This window comes from Pomacea canaliculata, linkage group LG10 (genome assembly GCF_003073045.1).
Source record: "Pomacea canaliculata isolate SZHN2017 linkage group LG10, ASM307304v1, whole genome shotgun sequence".
In the NCBI taxonomy this organism is placed as follows: domain Eukaryota; kingdom Metazoa; phylum Mollusca; class Gastropoda; order Architaenioglossa; family Ampullariidae; genus Pomacea; species Pomacea canaliculata.
This window is the reverse complement of record NC_037599.1, coordinates 11,701,659-11,725,113: the sequence shown is the minus strand read 5'-3', so window position 1 is coordinate 11,725,113 and position 23,455 is coordinate 11,701,659. Positions and strand designations below refer to the sequence as shown.

Here is a 23,455-nt window from a genome sequence, read left to right as displayed (position 1 = left end):
TTTGCGTGTCCCACAGACGCTGCAAGAACTCAAATGCAACACTTCGCGTTCATTGCAAAATACTAATACTCAAATTATGTAATCGCTTTACAAACCTTGCGGCATCACAATTCTCTCCTGCGTTTTAAAAATAGGCCTAGACATTTTTCGTGGCGCCATAAAAGGTAAATGCCTCATTAGTATGAGCTCAAACACTCGCCTTTAAATGAATTTAGAAGTTACGCATCATGGTCTATGCACCCGCGTATGCCTTTCTGATAAAATCACAACCCATTTTTGTGACGAGCTCAGTGGCGTAGGAACCAGGGGGGCAGCCGCCCCCCCAAGGAAAATACAGGGGGGGCAGGAATATCCTTTTGCCCCCCCAATATTTGAGACGTAATTCTCACAAAGAGCAAAGAACTGAAGAAAGGTAGGGGAACGTAGAGAGGAGACGGTCATCACCGTCACAAAAGCGAGCCCTGAGGCAAGTGGAGGCTCTAACACCTCTGACGATCAGATCGGGGACAGTCCGTTGGTATTGTTTGCCATGCTAATTGCAGGCTGTGTTGAAGCCTGAGCGAAGAAAGCAGGCGGACAGTACATCGGTACATCGAGTGTGGTCTCCCTCCCCCCTCCCCCATAATGCGACGCCTTTTCTTTGGCGGTTTTCGTTTGACCAACATAAAACATCCCCCATCCACTCGCTGTCACCCTAAAATTATCTGCTATCGCTTACAACCAAAAGGGGCCGCACTGGCCATCGGGAACACAGAAAGCCAGCAACGAATTGTTGCATACCAATACCCCAGTCTTGCCAATCAGACAGGAACCCTTACACTTTGTGAAAAGCTAGCGAAACACCTTAGTAAGGCAAAGACTCTGAGTCCCTATATTGGTAGTTTTCTTTAGAGACAGAGAGACTGGTATTATTGCTATCTACGACTCAGGGGGAAGTGCATAAGTAACATTTCTAAAACTACACAAGGGCACTCTTTTATCATCAACGACTGTGGCTGGTACTCAACATAAGTTATCTGTGTTATACTGTTTGGTTTGTATATATGTGTCCGTGTTTTGGTAGATGGCCATAGAACGTGTCGCATCGCTGGCTCAGCACCGTCGGGTAGCGGAGCGAGGAAGGGGCTGGTCCTGCGGCCATTCCCACCCTAGTTTCGTCCCCTGGCCACGGTGGTGTGGCCAGTTTATGGCCCTTAATTATACGGTAGCCTTGCGTCCTTTCCTCTCTGGTCTCTTTGATTCTCTTTGGGGTGGATGGGGCTATTTTCCCAGGGTGTGCGGACACCAAGTTCAGGTATAGGGCTGTGAAACCTGCCACACAGGACTGGGAGGACGGCGGAGTTTTTGCGGTGGTGGAGAGACCTGTGCCCGTCTCTGGGAGTAGTCGGGGGTTTGCCACGTGCTGTGTGTACTGTCACTGGAACTGGCGTGGTGTCTAGAAGAGGGTTCCAGCAACCAGCGTATTTTCCCCGCGTTTGTTGTGAGATAGAACAAAGCGTGTCACGAGCCGTTGGGTGAGTAGGCTTAATTAATCTTTACCTTTGTTTTTCCACGCAGTTTTTCTGCCTTAAAACAAACAAAAACATACCTGAGAAGTTCCATGACACAAACGCGCTTGAATAACTGTCTCATTATGCATGTATTTAAAGAGAGGGTTGATCTGCAATGGAGTTCATTAATAGAAATCACAGAAGACGCAGTTTTTTTGGCACACTGACTTGCCAACCTTGATTAATATGATTTATATGATTATAACGTTTATCACATTTCTTGTGAATGCGTTGGCCGGAGAGTCCTTCTTTAATTTGTTTTTTCTTATTTAATGCTGCTTTGCCTTTTAACAATAAAGCAGCGTGTTGTGATACTGTGTACGTGCGTGCGTGCAGTACCCCCCCCCCCATCTTTTTTTACGTAATGTGCGAGTGCGAACGCCGTTCACTGTCAGCAGGGAGTTTGCCCCCCCCAACGCCGAACATCTTCCTACGCCACTGAGCTGTTGACAACTTTTCCGAAAATTTTACTCAATCTTCCTTAATCTCGTGAATGTGTTTTACGTGCGCCCAGAATCCATTAGAATACACAAACTGTGAGCGAAGACAGATATGGTCGTAAGCCATCAATTTATTCGCAGGCATCTACTATACTTCTGTCGTGGTTAAAAATGCATGTTGGATGCAGCCATGACCATAAGGAAACAATGCCATAAGCATTTTTTTTTAAACATTTAAATAGTGATATCATCATTCTGCATACATTGCAAACACCATGCCAACAGCATAATATGCACTCTTTTTTAGCGTGAACGTAGAAAAGTTGTCGTAGTTATGGTTCCACAGGCAACGGGAAGTGATCATCATACTCTGGTCCATGATCTGACCAATCAAAACAACGCAGACAATTTTGTAGCGTGACATGTGCAGATGCTTCACTCGCTCTTTGATCACGTCGCTGAGCTCCAAGCACCGCCGGTTCATGATTTTAGGGTCGTAGTCCTTTTCTTGTAGATTTTCTTCGAAGGTTTTGGCAATGATTTCGCGGACCTACACACAACAACAGCAGTGTATAGTTTTTCCTGAGGTTTGTAGATATTCTGATTATGCAAGAATTATAATAAGATCCACTACTATTCGATATTAATTTCTCAAAGTCGTTTCAAGAGGTGGAAAAATATTAACAAGTGTATTCATTAAAACGAAAAAATTGGAGCCTTTGGGAAGCAATATCTGCTACCTAGTATATATATACAGGGCCGTGCTTAGGGGCAGGCGGACGAGGCATCTGCCTAGGGCCCCGCGCTTTTGATTGACGAAGGTACAAATAAATTAATCGTAGGCTTCTGTTGTAATGTGTTGTAGTGTGCTGTCAATGATAAAAGACGAGATATCCCTGAGGAAAAAAGTGACTTTAGATCCCAACTAAAACCGTGTGATCGTGGCGTGAGGGCCCCGCACATGCCCTTTGCCTCGGGCCCCGCGGGGGCTAAGAACGGGCCTGTATATATATATTCTTTTATTAGTTTTATATTTTGTCTTGTAGTCTACCGCCTATACTTGGAAAGATTGTTGAAGAAGAGAAGGTGTAATTGCAACTATACCCAGAAAATGGTGTGCACAAAAACACAAAGGGCATAAGTGTGAAGCGGGACAATAACTAGACTTGGAGACTACAAAAGTGCTCACTGACAGGAAACCATGTAGACCAGAATTAATGATCCCCACTCTGTACTTGGTTTTCTGTCCGTGACATTAAACCCCCTTCATAGACTCTGTTTATGGTCGATGGAAATGTGACACTTTTTGCGTTATCACGACTCTGTTGTCCCGCCTCATGCACTCGCCCTAAAGGGGAACAGCTGGCAATAGTGGACAGAAATGTGCACGTGCTCTGTTCTACTCATTGTCTGAAAAAATACTTGGTTCGACAGTGGTCGAAGAAAATTAAATTTACACTCGAATGCTTTATGTAGCTGAATTATGCATTGCACCAATTTTAGTCATAAAAATGGCCCATTATATGACTCATTATATTTCATTTACTTTTGATTCCTGGAAGTGATCATCGGGTTCAAGGCGATAGGTGTTTTCGTATTCCACAAGGGAAGGTGGATGTCCTTCGCTTTGTCTTCCTACGCTTTGCCGGTCGTATTCGTGGCCTTTACCATGATGCTTGCTCTGTCCAAACCCGTGACCTGTGTCTCTGCGGATCAAGGTCCCAGCTCGAGACCGTCCGTGGGGCTGCCCATGCCCTCCATGTACGCTCCCCCCATCGCCTTTGCCAGCTTTCATGACGGCATCACGCAGAGGTGGATGTTTACCACCATGGTGTTGGTCCCTTTGATGGTGTTGGTCTCCATGATGTTTCCCTTGTTCACTGTGGTGATGCTTACCATGGTCGCCATGGTGATGTTTGCTGTGGACTTCGCTATGCTGGTCAACGTCATGCCCTGATTTCGTGCTCATCACTGAAACTGGAAGAAAAACCTTCCGACATTCTTAAAACTGCACATCATGAAACAGAAATATTAATCGAACTTCAACACATATACAGCAGTGATCTAGAAGGAATTAAGGAGATAATGTGAAGACGTGCCTGAGTGACGTTCAGTCTCTTGACTGCTGAACACGTGAAAAAATAAAAACAAGCTTAGGAAGGAGAGGTGTGGAAGAGAAGAGCTTAACGATCGCTTTAGTCGTTGCCCCCACGTGGCTTGCACCTTCAACCACCACCACCACCACCACGTCTCTCTTTCTCCTTCTCTCATTAACCCACCCACCCACACAGACACATCGGTACCGTCTCAAATGAGCAGTTTGTACACGTTATTTCAAGTAGTAAAGATAAATCCCACTTGCATAAAAGAGTATTGCTCTTTTATCTGGAACCATTGACAACTAGAATGGAAAAAAATGAACATGAGCATTCTCTTAAATAACTTACTCCAGCCAAACATAGCCTGTGCACAAAGTGAGACCAAAGTAATGGTAACGATCGGACAAACGGTAAGGATGCGGTTAGGTTACTCAGTTTATTAATCTCTGCATGCCCGCCACAAACATCACGTTATTTATAAAATTGTACTTTATATTACAGTCTGAACTTGTTATTTCGTCACTATCACCTCTTGCCACACTTTGTAAAAGAACAGATTCCCCCAAAGTTATCTCCTGCAATGTATCAATTCTCTGCCCTCGTCTTCCCCCCCCCCCCCAAATCTGTTTGGCAGATAGTGTGAACATAACGAGTTGGGACTTGGGACCGTGTTTCATTTTTTGTGTCGCTGGCTCGGCTTTTAAAGAAAACCCACCGATTCAGCTGTCCCAGGAGAAACTGATCAAACGATAACTCTATCACTTTTGTAAAGCGCTCGGGGCAAATCATTGGTAAAGGGCTCTAAACATTATTATTATTATTATTATTATTATTATTATTATTATTATTATTATTATTATTATTATTATTATTATTATTATTATTATTATTATTATTATTATTATTATTATTATTATTATAGAATTTTTATTGATATCAGCCAAGACCTGCTGGGCTTGTGGTTCTGGTGGAGGCTTGTGAATCTCCTTAGTGACGATATGTTGTCCAGCCACCACGAAAGCGCCTGGGTACTGCGTGTGTGTGTGAGAGAGAGAGATTGCATTACACGTGTGCAGAGAAAGACAGATGTTCCGATCAATAAAGTCTGTTATCTAAAATAACACAATGCATTCTGCAATATCCTAGAAGCCTGCTTGGTACACGGTGGGGTTAGGGTGTGCATGGCGGGTGATAGGGAGGCGGTGGGTGAGGTACCACATCAAAACACAAGGTTGACACTTCTTAAGCCGGAACATTTTTCAGTCTTCGAAAAGCAAGACCTTACATCAAGTAGCAACACGACGAGCCGTCTGTTGCACGGACCTACCTTACTTACATCAGGAGTAAAAGAAGGATCGTGAAGTGTTGTGCTCTTCGCCCCTAGCTCTTGTATACACAATGTTAGCTTACGTTTTTCTGCTGTGGGAGGTCCTGATAACAACATTTCTATTCGAAACTAACCACCGAGGCGCATATGAAGTTATGACACGATATAACCTCGCGAGTTCTTATCTCATTTTCAAGTTGCCGAGACGATAAACATAAAATAACGAAGCTAATTCTTGTAAATGAGCTAACGATACTCGTATTACTAGCCACCTGGAACTGAGCAGTAGGATTCGGCCCCCGAACGATTTTTTTTTTTTTCTTTTTATCTTTTGGTGGAGTGTGGGGAGATGGTAGGTGAAGGTGGCTGGGCTGATCGATTTTGAGATGTCTGTTGATCCGGAAGCAATAATTAATCCTGTTTTGTGTATTTGCAAACTATTCATACGTCATATCGGAAATTAATAACTCTGTTTATGGCCTGGTCTTTTTCTCACTGTCTGACATGATGATCGATATTAGTAAGAGTTCAAACTACTAAAATATTTAAGCTCATAAGGGGATCGATTTAATGAATTATGCATTTGCAACCGTAAAAAAATATGCGCGTAAATGTGAAAAGGAAGATCCAGGAAAAACCAGTCTTGGCCCCAGTGATGAATGTCCCACAGACGTATAACTAGCACCAATGAATATCTAAGCTACTGAGACATTTATTTGTACAATAATTCACGAGTGTTGCGTTTATCAGACATGCTGTCACCACCTAACAATATGTGTTTACACATATCATGATTTCCCAACATATTTATAACAGATTTCAGTTTATGAAACATTAAGTTCCTAATCGTTTTTAATAATGTTAATTGTCCTCTAATGTTGTTAACTACTGTTAATTAGCGTTACTAAGTATAATCCAGTAAAATAATTTTCTGAGACATCAACATTGTTGTGTTGTGTTGGTGGTTTTGGTAATTGTAGTGATGATTTGAGCGTAACAGTAGTAATAATGTACTGAGGACTGAAATAAAGTGGCGTAGGTTCTCCAATTGTTCAAAACAAGCGAACAGATCAGACACAACCCCCTCCCCTGCAACTCCACGCTGGTTATGAAATTGAACTTTCAGTGAATATACATCCTCACCTACGCTAGTAGGCTTTTAGAAAAGTAGATTTTTCCTCCCCCGCCAATTGGTATTCGTGAAAAGGAAACCTCGCCGACTTACCTCCGCGTCACCTTGTTCTCCCTTGCAAGCTCAGGTTTGTTCTCCGTCGACAGCCAATGCACAATTGGTTGGTAACCACTGGAGTGCCGAGGCATGGCACCCGCGACAGGCGTCCCTTGGTGACAAATGTCCGAGCAGCGCGCCAGGCCGCCTGTCTTCACCACCTGAGGTCGACTAGGAGAGTGGGAGTGGAAGAGAGGCCTATAATGATGAATGTGTGTCGAACGGCAGATAAACGAGGAGCTTTATTTCCTAGCTACTTGAGATACCAGCGAAGAAATTCAATGCGCAATTACTGACCAGTAAAGTCTGCGGGTTGCCGTTTATAAGTAGGAGTTAGCAAATGTTTGCCTGAGTGGCAAAGGGGTTTAGATCTCCAACGGTAGCTTGCATTCATCTTTAGTAAATTAAGGCCTGCTTTCTTTTCTTTCTTCCTGCCTGAAATTGCATGGGGTTATGAAAACAAGCAGTTAGGTATACTGAAATTTGCTTAGATACGTGTTTGGAGTGGTCATGTCTTGAAGTCTCCAACATCCTTAGGGTTTGTCTGCGTCATGTGACTACAAGCGTTTCCTCTCTCTCTCCCTTCCTCTCCTTATGATATCTTCACTTAAAGACGATCACTTGAGTTTTGAGTGTATTGGTCGTAAATTATTGCTGGGAGTGTTTATAATAGATTGGGAACTGGGAGATCGAGAAAGGGGGGATTTCCTAGCTCCTTGCACACGACAGAACACTTCAGACCGAATATTAAGGTATTGGCGTCTATAGATGCGTCGAAATATATTTGGCCATTAGCACATATCTTTAAAAAAAACCCCAAAAACTTAACCGCTATTAATACTTTTGTGCCAAACGCCGTCTTTTTTTTTTTTTTCCTGGAAATGCTTGACTGAATCTTGATCCGCTTCACATAGAATGACTGGTTTTAAATGTCTGACATTGTGTAAGAGACTACAGAGTCTTGGCGCACATGAAATTTATAGAGAAGTCTTTCCACATCTCATTTCTTTGTGTGAAAAAGTTTAAATTTAAAACAGAGTACCAGTGTATATTAATATAGTAATCAGTGAAATTTTGAGCTGGACACATCGACTCAATGAGTGCTTTTTCCTCCACCAATTTCTGGCTTCTGGCATCGTAATTGTTATGTGTCATCTGTGAACCAAGATCTCCAATACAGACTAGAGGGGGTGGAGAACATATATAAATATTTGTATACTCTTACCCAATAATTCGTAATCATCAGTAGCATAATGAAAGATTTTCGTACATTTATAGAATAAGTGCTTGTGAGCAGAACATCTGTAGTCTGCATTAGACCTTTCTCAAAGACATACACGATGACAGCCTGTCAGAGTCACCAAGTACCTGTATTATCTATGAGAATTTTGATGATACTTTCATTAAGTGTTGTGATATACTCGTTTGAAGTGATTCAGGCTTATATATAATTCATTGTGCGGCTGTCAGCCGACTTACAACATGAGCTCTCAAAACATATATAAACACTGTATTTTTGTTGTCATTCTGCAAGTTCATTCAAAACACTGATACAAACCAAGTGTTCAAACCACGGACGTATCATGCTTATATTCATTTTGAGTCTACATATATTTGTATATGTTTTGCTTTTTGTAAGCGCAATGAACCAATTTTAAAGTAAGAAAAATCTACTTATTAAGTAATGGTGACTAAATTCGTATCTATAATTAAGTTAACAAAATAATTATTTTTCTATTTGTCTTTGAAAATTATGGACAAAGATATAGTCAGTCTGTGAAAGCAAAAATGTTCTTCTCACACTAATTTACTACATGTAGCTTCTAGACTGGACAAACAGGACTAAAACATCTAAGATTTTCTGATATCAATGCATGGAGATCTCAATGATGTTTGTTGCTAAGCGATGTACTTTAATTTTGTCACTTAAATAATTTATCGGTTACAGGTAGAAGAATCGCTGTCCTAATTATTGTGTAGATTACAGTACCACTACATATGTTTATTGTGCAATTCTGTAACGCACCATCGGCTACTATACAGTACCACATATGTTTATCGTGCAATGCTGTAACGCATCATCGGCTATTAGCAATACTGCCATACAAGCGCTTCCATTTAAAAAAAAAAAAAAAAAATCCTTCGAAAACTGAAATCATCGCTGTTAAAACGGCGGCTTACTAAAACTACTCACCAGATTTCAGTTTTGGTGGACGACTGTGAATGAAAATAATTGAACTTAATTTGTACTCGCAAGAGTGACCAAAGTCAGCCTTTTTTCTACAAGCAGGTAATTAATATAATGGCTTTACAAGGCGGACAATACTGACACTTTACCTGCCTGAACATGACTGCTTTTAAGACATTTTATCAGCTGCAAAAAAGCACATACACATATTTAAATGTTATTCTGAACGCAGAATTTCGATCATGCGTGAGAGACTAATGAGTTTGCGATATTACATTACAAAAATAACCATGTTATTTACAAACAATTAAGGTTTCCAAGCGCTAAGAAGATTCCCCTTCGCTATAGAGACATTTTTACCTTGAAGCAACAGACAACGGCCGATTGATTCCAGCCATTCTTTTGCCAAGTTTATTACAGCACGAACTTGTATACACGTCCGTGATTACAGCATGAACTTAACTGTTTACATGTCCATGATTACAGCACGAACTTGTTTACATGTCCGTGATTACAGCACGAACTTGTTTCCACGTCCGTCATTACAGAACGTGCTTGACAAAAGAGTTGTGTCCCTTGGTGCGTCAAGTCTGCTTTAGTCGATTTCTTTTCCGATTGAAAAAGCTATGGATTTAGATCTTGCATTCGACGACAGCGATTTCCAGAGAAAGGAAGAATTAAAAGTGGGACAGTCAACGTCTTATAACGTGAAAATGTGTACAGAGTTGGTGAGAAATCAGCTCAGTTCTTGCCTGATAGAAATCGCTGGTAGTATATGTATAATAGCATTGTACGCGCTGCGCTGAGGGATGATTCAGTTTTGTTTGATTTTTCTGCTGACACTGTAGTCAGTCTACATTGGTCACAGGAAAAATCTTGTCTTCAGTTGTTACAGTTTTTAAAAAAATATTTCTAGTCAGGGAATTGCCCGTGAGTTCACCAGAAACGTAGCATTTTTCTTTTTCTATTCATTGTTTACAAGGTGTGAGATGTCTTAAGTGCTTTGCATTATAAAGCTCGCCCATGCCTGGGCCCTACATTTTTTCTATATCTACATATCTATATGTATAGGATATAGTTTTTCATCATTATGATTTTTTCCTGCATACTTAAAAATATAAATAAAAGATTGTTTTGCTAAGTTTATAACTGAAAGTAAAGTTTTTGAAATTATAATTTTTCATCATTATGATTTTTTCCTGCATACTTAAAAATATAAATAAAAGATTGTTTTGCTAAGTTTATAACTGAAAGTAAAGTTTTTGAAATTAGTATGCTTAAGTGTGCTGCATCAGCAAAATCAGAACTCAAATATGCACGCACACGCACACTCACAAAACTGTACTTTAAGTTACTTAATTGTTACTGGGCAGTGGTTTGAAAGAGATCCTGACGAAGAGGACACAGAATATCGAATTCAGCAGCTGAAATTCAGTGGTGACTACAACTACTTCCAGGGAAACTTTGAGGCAGCTACTTTTAAATACCAGGAGCTGCTAGGTATATTTTCATTTGAGTTGTGCAGTATTTTTAAAACTGTACTTCATTTTGTGCAAGTGGATAGTTTAATTCTTGCTAACAAGTGGTTCGGCAATTCAAAAACTAGAAGCTGGTTTCATTAGTAGCAGGATATTCTCCATGCATTGGTGAATTTAACAATGGTGGAAAAAGGAATTATTAAATATCCAGCTTGGCTTTGAAAAAGCTCATTAAATAGAAATAGTTTTGTTGCAGATAATGTCTTTGACACAGTAACACAGGCATGTCAAACATGCTGGTCGCATGCAGCCCTTTGCAAGCACACCTGTGGCCCAAACAAAGGATTCATTTCACATGTCTGGACTTCATGACAACACAAATGTGACCCATGTGGCCCTCAGTTTGACATACCTGCCGCAACAGTATTTACTGAAGTTATTATTTCTACAGATTTATTACCAGCCAACAACTTCCCAGTGAGACAAGATGTGGAAGAGTCCCTTTCCCGATGCTACATGAAACTAAATCGGCATAAAGAGAGCATTCAGACTGCACAAAAACTGGTAGATCATTATATTAGATTTTTAAACCATTTTCAGACTCCAAAGCTGAATAGGAACTTAAGGCATTTTAGGAACAAACTGCTGCATAATATATCTGACCATGCAAAATCACTTTGGTGCATCTTGAATAATTATCTTCACATCCTGGAATCATATCTGTTCAGCATTTTTTTCAGGCTTACCCATCAGCATTTTGAAAGTTGTGGATTGTGTCCAATTACATAATTCCATGCAATAAATTTCTGTCACATTCTCATAGTAGCATCCTACTCTTTTCTATCAGCTATGGTTATTCTGCACGAGGTGCCTGGGACATTGTGTTAACAAAGTAATCGTTGAGATCAACACACCCTGCATGAATCCAGCACTACTGTTTCTGCTGTTTTGGAAAATAAAGAAGGGATTTGTAGTGCATGCAAGAATCCTCATATATTTCCTGACATTTCATACAATGTACATGTTTCACTTTCAATAATGTAGATAGCATGGATTTTAAAGCTCTCTCTGTATGTGGTGAACTGATTTATAACTGCACATTGTGTGTTATGTATTTCTGTAGTCATTATTTTATTTGGAGAATATTTAGCAGTTTTTCTCCCACCTGAAAAATTACAGGTAGACATGATGAAGGTGTATGATGAGGCTAAGCAGAGGCAGAGTTTGATCCTTTTTTCTCAGGTCTGCAAATGTGCAAAAGATTGGCCAGGTATGATAGTAGAGTACTGAAGTGTGTGAGCATGACAAAGACATCTTGCATGTTCTTCAGATGGTGTATGGCTTCTTTATATACTAGATTACAAAACATGACACTTAAGAATTGTAGTTGGTAATTTTTTAATGAATAAATCTAGATATACTCCTGGAAATCATTAATCATTTCAATGAACATTAATTTTATGTAGGAAATTTTAATTGATATGGAAACACTTTGAATAGAAAGTATTTTACTTAGCAAGTTAGTGATTAAAACAACCCCACATGAATTGTATAAAAACTTATGTAGGCACATCTCTTTATTATATCCAAGCATATTCCGACTCTTTGTGTTTGTACATTACAGGATGCATCACTGCTCTTGAGCAGTTGGCACATCACCAAAGCCATTATGCCCAGTTTTGGCTAGATTTAGCAAATGCTTATTATCAATACTCACACTCAGAGGGAGAAAGCATCTCTTACAATTTTCAAGTGCGAATTGTGACATGTTACATCCGTGCAAGGTTTGTATTTCTTTTAAATGATAATTATTTTGTTATCATTATTTCCATAGATCTGTACTCGGTACCAGAAATTCCTCAGCAACATGAAATGTATGTGAATCAATTCAGATATTCCCACTAAGCTTGATTCTTTTACAAAATGGTGCCAACAGCAGAACCTGAAAAGAGGAGGGTGAAGGATTGTTAATTGAACTCTGTGGACTTCAAAGCGAAGCATACACATTTTCTTTTTCCTGCCATGTTTCTGATGCTTGTCCAGAGAAAACTTTGACAAAAATGCATCAGTGTCACCATTAAGGTCTTTTCTTTCATAAATCTTTTGGTGTTAGGCTTGATGCAATAGAGGGAGTTTTTTTCCCCCCAAAATACTAAAAATTCTGCCCACTGTAAGTTTAAACTTACATTTTTCATCTGCCAGGCTGAAGGGTTAAAGATACTTATTCTTTGTTTTCAGTTTTAGTTCTAAACCTTTCATTACCTGCCATGGTTACTGTGTTTGGTAGGTGGGGGGATCTTAAGGAACGCTCTTTTGTAGTGGCTTCAGTCTACATAAGGTTATGCCAAGGAACAATTACAAGAAGAGCTTAGAAGTCCTAAGATTGCTTTGAACATCGTTTTGGTCTAGTGCTTAACTGGAGAATGTACATGGAAGAAGCTTTAACTATCTGTAAAGGGTTGGTTAAGGTGGCTAGTGATTATTTCTCCACCAGACTACCTCTGTAACTGGCTTCAAGCAGTTACTTAAGACTCACCTCTTTAAAATCTTTCACTTACCATCGCCTTAAACTGTTTTCATAGGATCGGTGTGTTTTAAATGTCTTGTTAACCAGGCGCATACTAAGTGTCAGTTGTCTTTGAAAAACTAAGAAGGTAGTAGTTCAAAAGGTGCTCTCTTGTTCTGCTCTTTGTGGATTATTTGTTGTAACTTAACAGTCTTATGTCTTCTAGGCTTTTGTTGGAGTCTGTACTAAATACTGTGGGTCAAATGACCAAAGAAAGAAATCAAAAACTAATAGCTGAGGTAAGGGTGGAAATGTTTTCTTATCAAAAGACTGAAAGAAATTGTACATATTTTAAGATAATTGCATAGATTATAAGGATAAATATTTTAATAGTAATAATATGTATATTACTGAATACTAAAATTTATAACTATTACTGAATGCCAATGTTTGTACATTTTACTTAATTTATAAATATTACTAACCTTATGTTGAAAATTGAGATGCGTTGTGAGGTGGAGTTTTGTGAATGACTGAATTTAGCTTAAAACATTAGTGGAACATTGCTTTTGGCTTGGCTCAGAAGCACTATTTTCATAAAAGGTGTTCAGAATAGAAAAGTTATCTGTGTAATGTTAATACTTTCCAAATATTTTTAACTGAGCTTAAAGATATAAAAATAGAAAATCATGTTCTATTTTCTGACAGATTGACCAGGAACTTAGCCATCTGAATGTAAGCTCAGAGTTAATTGACCAGGCAGCAGAGGTGCGGACATGCATGTTGTAGAAGTGATTTTTTATTTCTTTATTTTGTCATTTATCATAGCTGACAGTAAAAAACCCAGTACATCACAAAGTGATGTGTGATGTTTTAGCGAAGTCCCCATCTGAAAAATTATGACAGTATTCAATTATTTTTATGAACCTGGATGTGGCAGTGTGAACATTTTCATTTCCCTTTTAACTTTTTTTTTTTTTTAAAACAGAAACTGGATGACTTTCTACTTTGGGCCATTCTTAGATGCTTTTGCAACCCATAATGCAATAGAATCAATGGCCACTGCAAACACTTTAAACATTACTTCCTAACAATGTTTTTTGTCACCCCCAGATTGTTAGAATTGTTATTGCAGATATGAAACGTGCTTTTTAGGATAGAAAAAAGGCATTTCAGCCATAAAGTTACTTTTTTTTTACCACAATTTGTCAGTTTTCTTTTGAGATAGGTGTTGTTAATGAATTTTTTAAGCAGTATTTCAAATAAATATTAAATTTCCCAGTATAAAAATGAGGGTTGACCATACTGGATTCAGCTCTCATCTTGGGCATGCTGTCCTTTCTCTGCATTTGGCATCTGTTTTACAGGGCTGGCTGCCTTGCCTTCATATAGACTTAGTTGCTGGTTCAGCGTAACTCCCCCACCCCTCCATCCAAACAGAAGATGCAGCTCTCTTATTTCATGCCTTTAAAACAATTCTGTTGGTTCTCGACAATAAATAAGGGTTCCCCCAACAGCATTTATCATGAACAAAAGTAGGAGATATGTAAGGAGTATAAGCCCTTAATATAAGTGAATATAATAAACCAACTTTGAAGTTTGTTCACTCAAAGCAAAATAAAACATGTTTATATTGCACCTTGTTCTACAGCATGCAAGAAATCTGTTTTCTAGCAATAGTGTTTTCCATCTTAATGCTATGAAAAATGGCAAGATGTAGAGTTTTAATATGTTGAAATTCAGTGATATTGAGCTTTGGCTTGGTTTATTGCCATGTAGATAACAAGGGCAGATATTGAGTGTCAAGATGCTCTTTCAACCAATGGAGATGAAGAAGATATTGAAGAAAAACAAAAGGTATTCCTGTTTTTATCATTCAACATCTAGTGCACAATAGATGAATAAAATTATTCTTCAAGCCAGATAGAACATAAGGTAACAAGTAACTATGGTTTTCTCAGTACGAAACTTTTTAAAATTCTTAACTGGCAGATTTTCTCTGCTTACCGTAATATGTTTGCCATTATTACTCTGCATCTTTCTTAGTCGTTCAGCCCATGAAAAATGTATGCAGTCATCATGAAGTTATATATAGACAATATGCATGGAGCAGATGACAGAAAAAAGTGCTTTCCTGGCACATTTGATTACTGTAATGTCAAGGGTGCCAAGACCCTGAAAACAGAGAAGGCACCTAGACACGTACATAAAAATCCCTAAAGAATAAAATATTCAGTCTAGAAATACTGCTTTAGATTAAACAGATGACATTGGCAACTGACTTAATCTTTTATATAGTAGTGTTGTGTTCATGTTAGATAATGGAATATTTAAGTTGTGCACAAAAATCAAATACATAATTATATCTATAACTATTAACACTTTTGCAGGAGAAGGAGAAATTTTGTGAAGAGGCCTTTTTTAAAAGATGGTTTTCATGGGCAGGAAAAGGATTACCATGATAATTAAACACATCTTTGCTGATATATGTTTTGTGGTTTTGTGTGTGTGTGTGTACGCATGCATTTGTCTTTTTTCTTAAATCAGAAAATACTATTTATTTCTTTTGTTTGATAAATCCTGAGAAATTTAAAATAAATTCTATAGTAAGCTATGCATCACAGGGGAAAAAAGTCTATTCTTACTGCTGTAACAATTCAAAAGCCACAGTTAAGATTAGATATTATCGTTTAACTAGTTAAATACAACCATGTCAATATACACAAAGCAATGCAAGCAAAACAAAATGGTTCTTATATATTGTGAGGCAAATCTTAATAGTTTCCTCATATTGCACTTGGTTAAGGGGAGAAAGGGGCCCTAGGATTTGATAAAATCTATTCACGGAGTTGAGAATTTATAGTAAATGAAACAGAACTAGGTAGTGCAAGCAACAAGAAAATTTAAATACCATGATTGACTGTTCTTCAATGGGAATAAAATAATTGTTCTTAATACACAAAAGGATCTGCAATTTAGATGAACAAAAATCTTGGTCCACAAAACAATATCAGGCATTAAAATCATTTCTTGCTAAGCCATTTTCAAGCATGCTGTAGAAAATCCATCTCCTTTGTGTTTACTGACTAAATCTAAGACAGCCTGCTTTTTGTGTAAAGCCCTAGAAGACTCGAGCTCATACAGGGTGCATAAGTTGAACAGAATTCCCTCGTGCAGGTTGCGTGCTGGGTCACTATGAACAATGGCTTCAAGAGTATTCAGAGCATCCTTGAGACGTCCGAGGTAGAGGGAGCACACTGCCATATTGTTCACAGCCTATTAATCAGAAAATGCAAGATAATAAGTAATGAATCACAAAGTAAATGACTGTAAGACAAAGTTTTCTACTATTATTCAGTGTTGCATCTCTGTGCCATATACTCCCAGCATTAGAAGATATGCTAAAAACATGAATAGATATACAGTGCATTGGTCTTGCAGACATTTTATACGGCAGCTTAGTAATCCACTTAAACATTAGCTTTAACATTTATGAAGAGTATACATCAATTAACTTTGGATATATTTTCAAAAGTCTGCATTAAATGTTACTGTTGCTTACACAGGTGTTGTCTGGCTCCAGCTGAACTGCTGTCTTGAAGTAACTGTAGGCTTCTGAGAAGTTGTTTAAGCACATTGCAGACAAACCCCTGACATGAACAATTTAATTCCTTATTTTCACATATTTAAAGAAAAAAATATGTTTAGGTGCTTAGACCAGACAATAATGCCATTTGCCTTTTTTGTAAGTCATTACCAGATGATAAACAAGGGGCACTTGATCAGTCAAAATCAAGGATGGACGTGGTTTAAATCAAAAGGGCCTAGTCTGGCAAAATATGCTAAGAACTTTGTAGTAAGAACAACACACATACCTTCGAAAGTCTGATCAAACTGTTAAAATTTTCATTAAACTATGTGAACAAGCCTTGACATGTTTGAAATTGTGGCAACAAATGAGAAAATTAAAAAAAAAAAATTAAATTAATGATGCCTTATAGTTTGATAAGTTTATGTCATCTGGATTTTACGTGTTTTTGTGTGTGTGTGTGGTCACAATACTGAATATAGTAACTCACTTATTCATGGCATTTCTGATAGCAGAAAAGCTGTCACTCTTTATTCCAGCCTTCTCCACTTCACTGTGAATCTCATTTGCCTTTGTCACATTACCCATCTGGGACATAACAATGAAAAGCAGACTTGAAACACTTATCTGATCGTTAATAAAATAAAGTTATTAGGATGTAATTAATCCTTGTGTCATGAGAACATATTTGCACCTCCACATTCAGATCTACTTTTTGTATTGCCCTCTTAACTGAGGTACAGAAATCACTACAGAGATAGGTAACGAACCTGGTGGGATAATTATTTTTAAAAAACATATGCAAACCAGTAAGATCAACCGTTTTCAAAGCAGTTGGTTTTTTTTTTAAATATCTATGCCAAGTATTCCAGACTGGAAATGTAAAGAATCAACCAGTTTTCTCTTGCAGTAGTTTCTGCTTTTATTTACATGGGATAATACAAAAAGAGTGGACCTGCAAATGGATTCTACTGATCCCTGTCAGCAGATCTGCTCGCTTTGTTCCATCTTTTTCCAGCAGGCTGTTGTATACTGCTAATGCTGCTTGATAATCCTGAGACAGAGTGTTTTATAATTTGATTAAGAATAGTTTTAGCTTTTACAAGCCATACAGTTTACTCAGATCTAGTTAAAGTTTTCAATTTAAACATGGAGAGGTATGATATAATCAATGCCATATTTAGAGTCGATTTAACATCAGAACAATTTGTAAACCAGCATTTTGATTGCTTTATTTATTGGTTTAGGGGTCACTATGTAGAATGGCAAAATCATTTTTAAAGGACAACATGAGAATTCAGTGAAAATTGCTGGAAATAGAGCATAAAGTATTACAGCAACATATTCCTGTGGTATTTTATGATGAAGGGGCAGCTGATGGCAAGAGAAAGCGTGGCTGGGCAAAAGAAACATGGCAAAGTCACTAGAATGAGATTTAAAGGACCAGAAACTGTCCTGGAACAGCATGGCTAAACTTGCCACTGATAGACAAAAATGGGGGTCTCTAAAGGATGCATTATGCACTGCCATAGGTACAAAGAGGAGCATGTATTATATTTTTAACAGTAAAAGTCATTATAAGCAGTCAGTTGTAACTATAAAATAAAACTGCAATGCTCGAAGTTAACCATCTAACAAAAATGTTATGAGAATTTATCTCAGACAAACACACATTTCAAATGTGTTTATATTTTATGAACAATCATACACAAGGAAAAATTAATTCAAATGCATCCACTTAGTGGATAAGAATAATAATGTAGACCGTGATGACTGTGATTGTTGCCCACTAAAGTTTGATTTGATTTACAGGATTTGATTTACTATCGAGTGAATTCCATTTCGACCTCTTTACTTTTCTAACTTCTGTTTAAGTTATTTATACAGTTCAAATATGTAGGGCTGTATTACAAAAAGAGCTGTTTCATTTTCTGGGCAAAATATTGCAACAATCTGAGCGATGTTTCTGACTAGAAGACATGCATAGATTTGTTGGACTTGCTATTACAAATAGCAGTTAAGGCAATAAAACTCCACCATAGGAGAGTGATTTTCTTCTGCTTTCCTAGTGGCAGGTGAGAATACCAATGTTTGAACACTTATATCTTTAAAAATTAAGCACAATTATGTACTTGTATGTTGAAAATTATTATTTTTAAATGAACTTAACTGGATCATAAAGAAAAGATGTTGCACTCGTGTTGCCCTTTAAAACTAGTGCGGAACACTATATTCCTAGATATTTTCATTCTGCATATTAGCTGGAGGTGCTGTCTTGGTGCTTGCATGAAACTGGCAAAAACGTCATACTTAGAGGAAGCAGTCCAATCAAATGTATTTTTAAAAATTATTTGCATAGGAAATCTTCTCTTACCCTCACTGACAAAAGAATGTTGGCAATCTTGTATAAGACCTGTCGCTCTCTCTCTACCCAAAGTTCTCGTGAAACTGCACATCATGAAATAACAGATAAATGTAAATGATAGAGGTATACAATTATCATCCATATAAACTCTTGCTCATCATTAGAATGCCTTTATGTTATATAGTTCAAGAAAGATAAATACTAACATTGTACATTGCAGGCAATACCTTACTTGCCTTTTCTGCTTTCTGGTGGCAAGTGGGCAGCACTTCCATCTTCACATAGCTCATTGTCCAAATTGCTGATTATCTGCAAGTTAAGGAAATTTTTGTTCCTAACACTGGGCTGTGTTCATAACACTACTTAGTACTACTAGAACAAAGATGCAACTTTCTGGTTCTTGTTACGTCATTAAACGATCCACAGAACACTGCTGATTTGCGAAGTGTGACCCTAAAAGTCTGAGTTTCCAAGACTTGAATAGCAAATGTTTTTGACAGCTTATACCAAAGACAGCATTTGACAGGCATTCAACAAAATTCTAGTGCTGAATCAGCTGGCTACCACAATTGTCATGTACATATGCTGACAAGGCAAATTTTCCAAAGAAATAAATAGCTCAAATAGTCCTTATCAAGTGATATGGCTAATCTTTTACGTGTTGGATACCTTAAAAAGGTGTTCTGTAAGCAAGCACCAAATCTTTTTGGAACTTAAAATGTGGAGACAGTCTTCATTATCTGGCTACCCATTTGCAGGTAAGGTAGCTTTTCAATGCATACTTCTGACATTATTATTGTATAAAACATACTTAAATATGTCTGCAAACATCTAACTATTCTATTCTCCCCAGTGACAATAATCCTTATAATTCAGAAATTTTTTTAAAAGATTTTCACAGGGCTTAAAATACGCTCAAATAATATTAGAATAATATATACTATAGAACATAAAATATCCATTAAATACCTTTCTGACTACAGCCAAAATATAATAGAGTCGATCTAATGTCTCTTGACTTCGTCCATTAAGATGAGGAAGGTCTGCATGCAGCAGTCGCATTGCAAAACACACCATAGAACCTAATTAAACAAAAATAAATACGCTAAGAACTGCAATAGAGTTATGACTGGTTTGGATCATACTACAATTATTCATCATCAAAAAGATGAGCTTGAAAATGATAACAAAAAGCACCAAGCTAACAGTGAAACCTTGCCTGATCAAAGAAATGAATTTAATTTATATATAACATTTTTAATGCTTCTAAAACCACCTCTTTAACAAGGGTGCATGCAAATTTAAAGGCCAAACTTCTACCTTACAGCAAGAAAAAATGGTTTGATTTAGAGAAAGGAGGTGCTGGCTACTCATGGTCACGCTCTCTAAAATTGCTTTCAACCAGCCCATCAAGTACCACCACCTCCTTATCCCAGGTTGAAGGGCAGCAGTTTGGCCTTTAAACAGAACTTAGCAAAGACATCAGATTCTGCTGTTGTTATGAAAAAGGCATGTATATATAGGCTTATTTTTATTTCTGTGAAAAAATTAAAGTTTTCCAAACAATACAATAAAAATTATATTCATGCTGTATGGAGAAATAAGAATTCCAGAAATGTTTTAAATATGTTGCAAGAACGTATTGATTCCACCTAAAATCTTTGTTAAATCATAAACTTTTGTGGTCTCTTTTCCAAAGTAAAAATTCTATACTGTTACCTCTTCGACATGGATATAGCTGAGGATAAAACTCAAAATAAAGGTCAGGTGTGTCAAGATTTTGGAATGCTCTAATCTCCGACTCGGCCATCTCATATAAACGAAGTTTCACAAGTAAAGCCAAGCGAAAAAACCACAGCTGAAAAAGACAACATTCCATATGGTAGAAAATTTCTTTCTTGTAACAGTTTGGTGGCTACAAAAGCCCACTGTGTCCATGTTCCAACACTTCGAAAGTACTTTAGTTTGAGCTTTGAAGATTTAGCCTTCATTTGTTTTCATGGCATATAATGCCATTTAAGCATAAAAAGTAAATACAGTTGCGAAGGTTAGAGTTAAAAAAAGAAGTATTTAAGAAGTATTTTTAAAATAATCAACATTTCATAACAAATCAAACACATCAATTATAATCAACAAATTGCCATTTCTATTTCAATGAGTTGCACTTACCTGTAGTGTCTGTTGGGAATGCTGTGTGATTTGACCAACTCTTCCTTCTCCCTGACCAGATGCGGCAAGTAGTCGGGCAGTCAGGTCAACTGCTGCTCGTAGACATCCACCCTCCTTAAAACAAGCAATAATAATCCTTATTACTGTCAAAGGATGAGTTCACTATCTTTCTAATGCATATTTTGAGGATGGAGCACTTCATTAAGAGAAATATGGTGTACAAATCTTACAGTAGGCTTAAGAAGACAGGAACTTACAGTCAGTTTCCTCAGCCCATCAAAATCTTGCGAAACTGCATCTGCTGTCAAGACATGTCTCCGGATAGCCTCTTGTTCTCCCATGTAACGGTATACAAGATCCCGCACAGGATCACCCTAAGAATGAAAACATATGCATGCTCAGAAGTATATAATTTGGAATAGGAAATTTATCTTGAATTTGTAGTTTTTATCTTTCATTAAAGCTAAAATGACTGTTCTATTATAAAGCACAACCTCTTGACCATTTCCTAAGTCTATAGAAATTTTAATTAAAGCCAGAAAGACAGGATTTTGTGTCAATTTTTACCAGCGGCTCATTGCTGAGGACACCTGGAGTGCTTAGCTGTTCTGAAGTAGGAATAAACAATCCTGTACTGGTAGCCATAGTCAGCAGGATGTGGCGTGTAGCATCTGAAGGTATCCAAGCATCAAAACGTCGGTCTGAGTCACTCATTGACAGACTTGCTGTGAAAATATCATCTGTACCAACCATGTCACTAAATGGTTGGAATGTCCCTGATGGTGGTCCTGAATCTGGATGACTGTGGTAAGGACTGGTAGGTACAGAGGCTTGTCTGTCAAATCTGAAAATAACATTACAAATGGATTTATAGACATAAAGGCAAACGAAAAAAGAATTTCTTTCATTATATATCAAAGTAAAATGCAATGTTAAAACTTTATGATTTATTGTTTCAAAGATTTAAATAACTCTTTAAAAACCAATCAATATGTTTAAAAGAACCAGTCACCTTGGAGGTTCCACAGGAGTAGTCTGAGGCGAAGAAGGTGAACCAAATGCTGGCTGATGAACAGGTGTACTTAATGGAGACATTTGTGTTGGGGTTGTTCCTACACTCAAACTCTGCAACCCTGATGTTACCTCATCTTGTCTCATATGCTGGTTACTGTGTGGCCCATTGGTGGGATGTCCAGCAGGTGCAGAGTTTGAACGCTCCACAAAACTTCCGTGGTGAGTTGGGGTAGGTGTGGGTTCTGGACCATTATTTTCACTTCCTTGGGCTGTGAATGAGTCAAACTCATCTTTTTCAGTGAGTTCTGAGATTGTGTTCACCTCATCATTACCCTCTTCTTCACCCTCAAATGCAATGGTTTCAGGTTCACTCTGTGAAATTTTATGCTCCCTATGGCAAATGTGAGTAACATCTGCCTCCAGACTATCAACTGCTGAGAACACCTCTGGAACATACTGCTTTGTATCAACTTGGATGCCAGACTGGAAAATTTCTGATGAATCTCTTGTTTCTTGTCCATCACTTATGATGCTGCTGTCTGTAGTTGTGGTTTGGATATCATCAAATGTGCTCCCTTGAGCTTTGGTGGGGCTGTCCTTTAATGCTGCAAAAGAATCAAAAAACTCATCCCCACCTCCATCATCTGCAAAATAACTGCTGATGTTCTTTGATTCTGTCATGGCGTTTGCAGACCCCACCAATGTTTCTAAAATGCTTTCTTGAACTGACTGTTCACTTCCTTGTAAGTGCTGTTCTTCACAGGTATTATCAGATGTTACAAAAGTTATACCTTTATCAATGTATTTTTGCTGACTATTAATGTGTTCCTCTGTTTCCTCTTTTCCCGTCCTGCTGGTGTTCAGTGATTCATTCCCCTCCTCTTCATGCTCTTCAGCTGGAGACGGCTCTAGGGTGACTGAGTCTAGGGTATCAGTAGTAGGAGAATTGACTAAAGATGAAGCTTTAATTCCTGGCAAATCTAAATGATCTTCATGAAAAGATTCTTCCACGTCGGACATGTTTTTAAGCCCAAATAAAGAATCTGTAACAGAAAGGACTTTTTTATGTATTCACACGCTGTTTACCCGCCTACCAAGGAAATATCGCGAAAATAGTATTTATAATCAGCATGCTTCTAAACATGTATGTTATATACGCCTTATAACTTACTACTCTAACATTAAAACGACTACAAAACATTAGGTTAAGGAGATAAGTTTTATTTTATCAACTACGAACTATAAAAGTGTTACGATGAAAAACTGAAGCTGTTCTTTTGTCAAAGACGATTTGTGTCCACCTATGAGATCAGAAATAGTTGATATTACTGACCTCGTCTTTCGTCGTGCAGTAGTGACTTCCCCTTAACCACCAACAACAATTATGCTGAGTTGTTGTTAAAGTCATTCCTTTTTTCTATATATTTTTATACACACTTATATTGATTTAACACAATACAGACCAAAAGGCACTGACTATAGTTTGTACTTTCAATATTTTG

General features: G+C 37.8%; 3 protein-coding genes across 6 annotated transcripts; 1 reads left to right on the top strand and 2 right to left on the bottom strand.

Moving 5' to 3' along the window:
- Positions 1 to 2,103: 2,103 nt before the first annotated feature.
- LOC112573927 (tctex1 domain-containing protein 1-like) lies at positions 2,104 to 6,800 on the bottom strand. Its single transcript, XM_025254630.1, has 3 exons — positions 6,642 to 6,800; positions 3,537 to 3,967; positions 2,104 to 2,540 (listed from the first exon to the last, which is right to left on the bottom strand). The coding sequence occupies exons 2-3, from the start codon at positions 3,957 to 3,959 to the stop codon at positions 2,241 to 2,243; spliced, it is 723 nt and encodes a 240-aa protein (XP_025110415.1). The 5' UTR covers positions 3,960 to 3,967; positions 6,642 to 6,800; the 3' UTR covers positions 2,104 to 2,240.
- A 2,586-nt stretch (positions 6,801 to 9,386) lies between these two features.
- LOC112573065 (uncharacterized protein C8orf76-like) lies at positions 9,387 to 15,300 on the top strand. Its single transcript, XM_025253068.1, has 9 exons — positions 9,387 to 9,560; positions 10,206 to 10,332; positions 10,762 to 10,874; positions 11,490 to 11,580; positions 11,935 to 12,094; positions 13,043 to 13,115; positions 13,525 to 13,584; positions 14,596 to 14,673; positions 15,207 to 15,300. The coding sequence occupies exons 1-9, from the start codon at positions 9,459 to 9,461 to the stop codon at positions 15,276 to 15,278; spliced, it is 876 nt and encodes a 291-aa protein (XP_025108853.1). The 5' UTR covers positions 9,387 to 9,458; the 3' UTR covers positions 15,279 to 15,300.
- Positions 14,669 to 23,406, bottom strand: LOC112573060 (trafficking protein particle complex subunit 12-like). 4 transcript variants are annotated; one of them, XM_025253058.1, is made up of 14 exons: positions 23,287 to 23,406; positions 22,745 to 22,996; positions 21,952 to 22,558; positions 21,507 to 21,783; positions 21,197 to 21,313; positions 20,940 to 21,053; positions 20,490 to 20,628; positions 19,740 to 19,852; positions 19,007 to 19,079; positions 18,780 to 18,853; positions 17,361 to 17,459; positions 16,896 to 16,993; positions 16,379 to 16,466; positions 14,669 to 16,092 (listed from the first exon to the last, which is right to left on the bottom strand). In XM_025253058.1, the coding sequence occupies exons 2-14, from the start codon at positions 22,971 to 22,973 to the stop codon at positions 15,850 to 15,852; spliced, it is 2,271 nt and encodes a 756-aa protein (XP_025108843.1). In that variant the 5' UTR covers positions 22,974 to 22,996; positions 23,287 to 23,406; the 3' UTR covers positions 14,669 to 15,849. The 4 variants fall into 4 exon arrangements, with proteins under 4 accessions (XP_025108843.1, XP_025108840.1, XP_025108841.1 ...); XM_025253055.1 differs by having other exon boundaries at positions 21,952 to 22,996; positions 23,287 to 23,405; XM_025253056.1 differs by lacking the exon at positions 23,287 to 23,406 and adding an exon at positions 23,194 to 23,275 and having other exon boundaries at positions 21,952 to 22,996.
- Between the last annotated feature and the right edge of the window lie 49 nt (positions 23,407 to 23,455).

Excerpts from the sequence above, each read along its gene's own strand:
- LOC112573927 (XM_025254630.1), bottom strand. The coding sequence starts at position 3,959 with ATGAGCACGAAATCAGGGCATGACGTTGACCAGCATAGCGAAGTCCAC. Across the intron at positions 2,541-3,536 it reads ATCACTTCCAGGAATCAAAA|GTCCGCGAAATCATTGCCAA; the intron begins GTAAATGAAATA and ends TGTTGTGTGTAG.
- LOC112573065 (XM_025253068.1), top strand. The coding sequence starts at position 9,459 with ATGGATTTAGATCTTGCATTCGACGACAGCGATTTCCAGAGAAAGGAA. Across the intron at positions 12,095-13,042 it reads ACATGTTACATCCGTGCAAG|GCTTTTGTTGGAGTCTGTAC; the intron begins GTTTGTATTTCT and ends TATGTCTTCTAG. Across the intron at positions 13,585-14,595 it reads TAATTGACCAGGCAGCAGAG|ATAACAAGGGCAGATATTGA; the intron begins GTGCGGACATGC and ends ATTGCCATGTAG.
- LOC112573060 (XM_025253055.1), bottom strand. The coding sequence starts at position 22,973 with ATGTCCGACGTGGAAGAATCTTTTCATGAAGATCATTTAGATTTGCCA. Across the intron at positions 18,854-19,006 it reads GCCACCAGAAAGCAGAAAAG|TTTCACGAGAACTTTGGGTA; the intron begins GCAAGTAAGGTA and ends CATGATGTGCAG. Across the intron at positions 16,467-16,895 it reads ATCAGAAATGCCATGAATAA|GGGTTTGTCTGCAATGTGCT; the intron begins GTGAGTTACTAT and ends TGTTCATGTCAG.